Here is a 4,040-nt window from a genome sequence, read left to right on the forward strand (position 1 = left end):
CCCCCCCTCATTTATCCATAAGTGAATTCATTCTTTTTGTGGATAAATAAAGTTTTTTATAAATATTTCTATGAAACCCTCAAAATATAGAGAAAAGCATTTGGAAACTTCAAAGTTCTATTGTGATGGTGTCTTTCAGTTTGAGAAGAGTATCAATGGGCTAGGCACTCTCAGAAGGATAACGTGTCATTAGTAGTGTCATCTGAGAAAGCTTACATTTCCAGTGCATTAAAATAGCACGACTTCAATGCTTGAGAGTTCCCATATTCACACACCTTTCTGGGGACCAATGGGTACAACCTCCACAGCTGATACAGGCTAACCACAAAGAAATACTTCCCAGTTAAATGAGTCAAGGTAACCTGAAGTCCTCATTTCATTCATGAATATAACTCTCCCAATTTACCAAGTCACTCATACAATTTTGGCAGATGAATACCTGCTGAGAACCTTACTCAGGGCAGTCTTCACTTCTTTATTTCTCAGTGTGTAGACAAGGGGGTTGAGCAGTGGGGTGATCACAGTGTAGGTCACTGCCACAAGACGGTCCTTATTTGAGGAGTAGAGGGATGTGGGCCTCAAGTAGATGAAGGATGCACAGCCATAGTGGACGATGACCACCGTGAGGTGAGAGGCACAGGTGGCAAATGCCTTCCGCTGTCCCTCGGCTGATGCGATCTTGAGGATGGTGGAGACAATAAAGACATAGGAGATGAAGATCAGCACAAAGGGGACCAGCAAAACCAGAATGCTGAGGAAAAAGATGACCATTTCCTTCAGGTTGGTGTCAGTGCAGCCTAGTTTTATAACTGGGGAAACATCACAGAAAAAGTGGTTGATCTGATTGGAGGCACAGAAGGGGACAGTAAACACCAAGACATTGACAACCACAGAGATCAGGAAGCCGCAGCAGCTGGAGGCTAGAACTAGCTGCACACAGGTGGCTCGGCTGACAACAAGTGTGTAGTTGAGAGGGTTGCAGATGGCAACATAGCGATCATAGCCCATTACGGCAATTAGAAAACAGTTGGTACAAGCCAAGCCCACAAAGAAGTAGAGCTGAGCAGCACACCCAGAGAAAGAAATAGTCTGGCTGGTGGAAAGCAGGTTGGTCAGCATTTTGGGTACAATGACCAAGGTGTAGCAGGTTTCAGAGCAGGAGAGGACAAAGAGAAAGAAGTACATAGGGGTGTGTAAGGTCCTGTCCAGACGAATGACAGCCATGATGGTGGCATTGGCCATCAGAGTGGTCAGGTAAACCAGGAGGAAGATGAAGAAGAGCAGGACCTGCAGGTCCCCCAGGTTTGAGAAGCCTAGAAGGACAAATTCAGTGATCACGCTCCGGTTCTGTCTCGTCATTGGTCAGTGCGAACCAGATTCAGACTTCCTGAAATTGTGAACACAGAGAACTGGACAAAAGGGAAATGCCCTGAAGAGGCCATGTTTGTGTTTCTGCACAAAGCTGAAATACTGGTTTGAAGAAACGAGTAGCAAACCCTTAAGCGCAGTGACCATAGGATGGAGGAGAGCAGGAGGCAGGAGGACAAGTGACCTAAGATATGTCCTAATGCAAGGACACCTGAAGTTCCATGCACAGTCTGCCAAACCAACAAGTGATTTAGAGCTCACCTCACCTAATCCTGTCATTTTATGGAAAAAGAAATGCAGGCACCAAACGATCAGGCCATTTACTTGACCCATATGAGAGCAACAGCCCTCCGAAATCACTCCCCTGAAAAGCATTCTTATGACTGCTTCAGAAAAAAAACAAAAACCAGTGAAAAGTGTTCTAACCAGCCCCTCCTATGTTTGTCTCAAGTAGTGTTTGCTTAGATCCAATGAAGTAATTTTTATTACTATTATTCAAAGGTGTGGAGATTTATTTCTCGTAGTCAGTTGGGACGCCTTTGGGATGGGCATAGAATGATCCCACATATTGGGGTTTTCCTTGCCATGATTGCATGGGAATTTGGGATTAAGAGGCTAAGTAGGGCTCCAACTCAGTGCAGTGGGTGGTGATGTCCCGACTCCTCCGGAATGTTCTAAGAACAACTCTCCCCATTTTCTGTGGGAAGATCTGTCATTTGATCTGAGAGCACATAACGCTGCAACCTTCCAACCGAGCTGAGACCACCAGACAATCCTCATATTAGAAGCAGCTCAAGAATCTCCTTCTTCAATTTGCACCCAATTCTGTGAACTTTCTGTATAGACCTGGATTATATGTCTAGTCACCAGTCAAGATCCAATTAGAAGACACCTTCAGACACAACACAGGCTGGTTTCTTCCACAGTGTCTTGACTGTGGATGACCTTCCTAGTCAGAGAAGAACCCGATAGGCCTCTACTCACCCACCCCTAGCTCTGGAAGTGTCCCCTGAAGACACCTGCAAGTGGTTCCTTTCCATCAGTGACAACCCTTTAGTTACTGGAGTGGTGGTCATATCCCCTTAGTGGTCTCATTTTTCTCCTAACACTCTTAGTTCCCTCAATTATTTCTCATGATGTTGTTTCTTCAAGTCTCTGTCCTCAGGTGTTTTACTTCTGGCCTCCACTGTAGGTAAGTGGCTTGTCCATGACCCTCACACATCATAAATTTCATCCCTCTGTCTTTACAATTAACATTACATTCCCTTGCCTACTGTTCTTCATCCCCCACAGTTAACTTTTATCCCTGCCACAAAACCCCAGCTGAACACTGGTCTCCAGAAAGGCGACCAGTGAGTCGCTCTAAGGCTGTGATTACCGTGAGTGTCTACTTCTCTGTCACTTTGTTCCAGAGCCATGTGTTGGAACCGAAGCAGAGAAGGGCCAGCACGGACACAAAGCTCCACTGTGGGGCTGGGACCATGGCTCTGACACGGACCAGCTTTATGACAGAAACCACTTCGGGAGCACCGAACGCTCACAAGTCTGTCCCTGACTCAGAGTGAATTCTCAGGACAGGTCAGCTGAGCTCACCCACCTGCCTCTCTCTACAAGTCAGGAAACCGAGGCCCAGAGAGGGACCGTGTAACGTTCTGGGCTGTGTATCAGTTTAGCGGCAGAAGCGAGACTGGTTCCCACATACCTGAAACTCTCCCATCCTGGGCTCTGTCTTCCACTGACCGGGTCGTCCTCCTGAGATGTCCTCTGTGCTGTGTGCTTACACACCAGCGCTGGAGGAAGCAGACGGGTGCTCCCTCCCCCCTCGCCTCGCCCACCTTCACTGTGTCACCCAAGCTTTCCTTCGGTCCTGTCCTTCCGGGTGTTTCCTCCTCTTTCCTGGTTCAGGTCTGTTTTCGAAATAGTTGACTGTTTTCCGCTCTTGACCCTTCTCTCCCTTTGCTCTGCCCGCAATCAGATGGCGCAACTTGTCCACTAGACCATTGGGTCTCTGCTCCCGGGGTTTCCCCTGGATCCTGAAGCTCTGACCCACTTCAGCTGAGCATGGTGTCCACCAGCTGTTCTGCCTCTGAGTCTTTCCTGGGGGCCCAGGACTTTCGTAGACCGCTTGACAGAGGGCACCGCTAAGAGGACAGTCTTGTGCGACAGCCACAACACAAGGGGAACACTTACATTTAGAGGCAGAGGTCCTGCCCAATCCCAGGTTTCCTTCTGCGTCCTGTCACAGTAGAAAGGGACAGACAAATAGGCAAACTCTGTAAGAATATCAGACAGTAAGTTCTTTCTAGAATTAACCACGGGGCATTCAGGGGCTATGAACCTTTAAAGAGGAAAGAAAGCTCAGTTTGCTGGGTGGGCTGGAGCTACATGGACAGCCTGGATCTCACCAGCCCTGTGCTCCTGGAGGCAGACGTGCCAGCGACATCCCTGGGTCTTATAGATGTAGGTACTCCAGGGGATTGGGGCCTTGGAGGGAACTGCTCTTTTGCATTCTGGGCATGAAAAACTTGAGATAAAAAGAATCAAATATGGGACACCTGGGTGGCTCAGTTGGTTGAGCAGCTGCCTTCGGCTCAGGTCATGATCACAGCATCCTGGGATCGAGTCCCACATCGGGCTCCTTGCCCCGCAGGGAGCCTGCTTCTCCCTCTGCC

General features: G+C 48.4%; 1 protein-coding gene across 1 annotated transcript; it reads right to left on the reverse strand.

Moving 5' to 3' along the window:
• Positions 1 to 414: 414 nt before the first annotated feature.
• Positions 415 to 1,359, reverse strand: LOC308355719 (olfactory receptor 10T2-like; the record flags this gene model as incomplete). The annotated part of the gene is made up of 1 exon (XM_080824160.1): positions 415 to 1,359. One exon carries the CDS (start codon positions 1,357 to 1,359, stop codon positions 415 to 417), a length of 945 nt encoding a protein of 314 aa, XP_080680286.1.
• Between the last annotated feature and the right edge of the window lie 2,681 nt (positions 1,360 to 4,040).

This window comes from Martes martes (assembly GCF_963455335.1).
Source record: "Martes martes genome assembly, chromosome: 15".
Lineage (NCBI taxonomy): Eukaryota > Metazoa > Chordata > Mammalia > Carnivora > Mustelidae > Martes > Martes martes.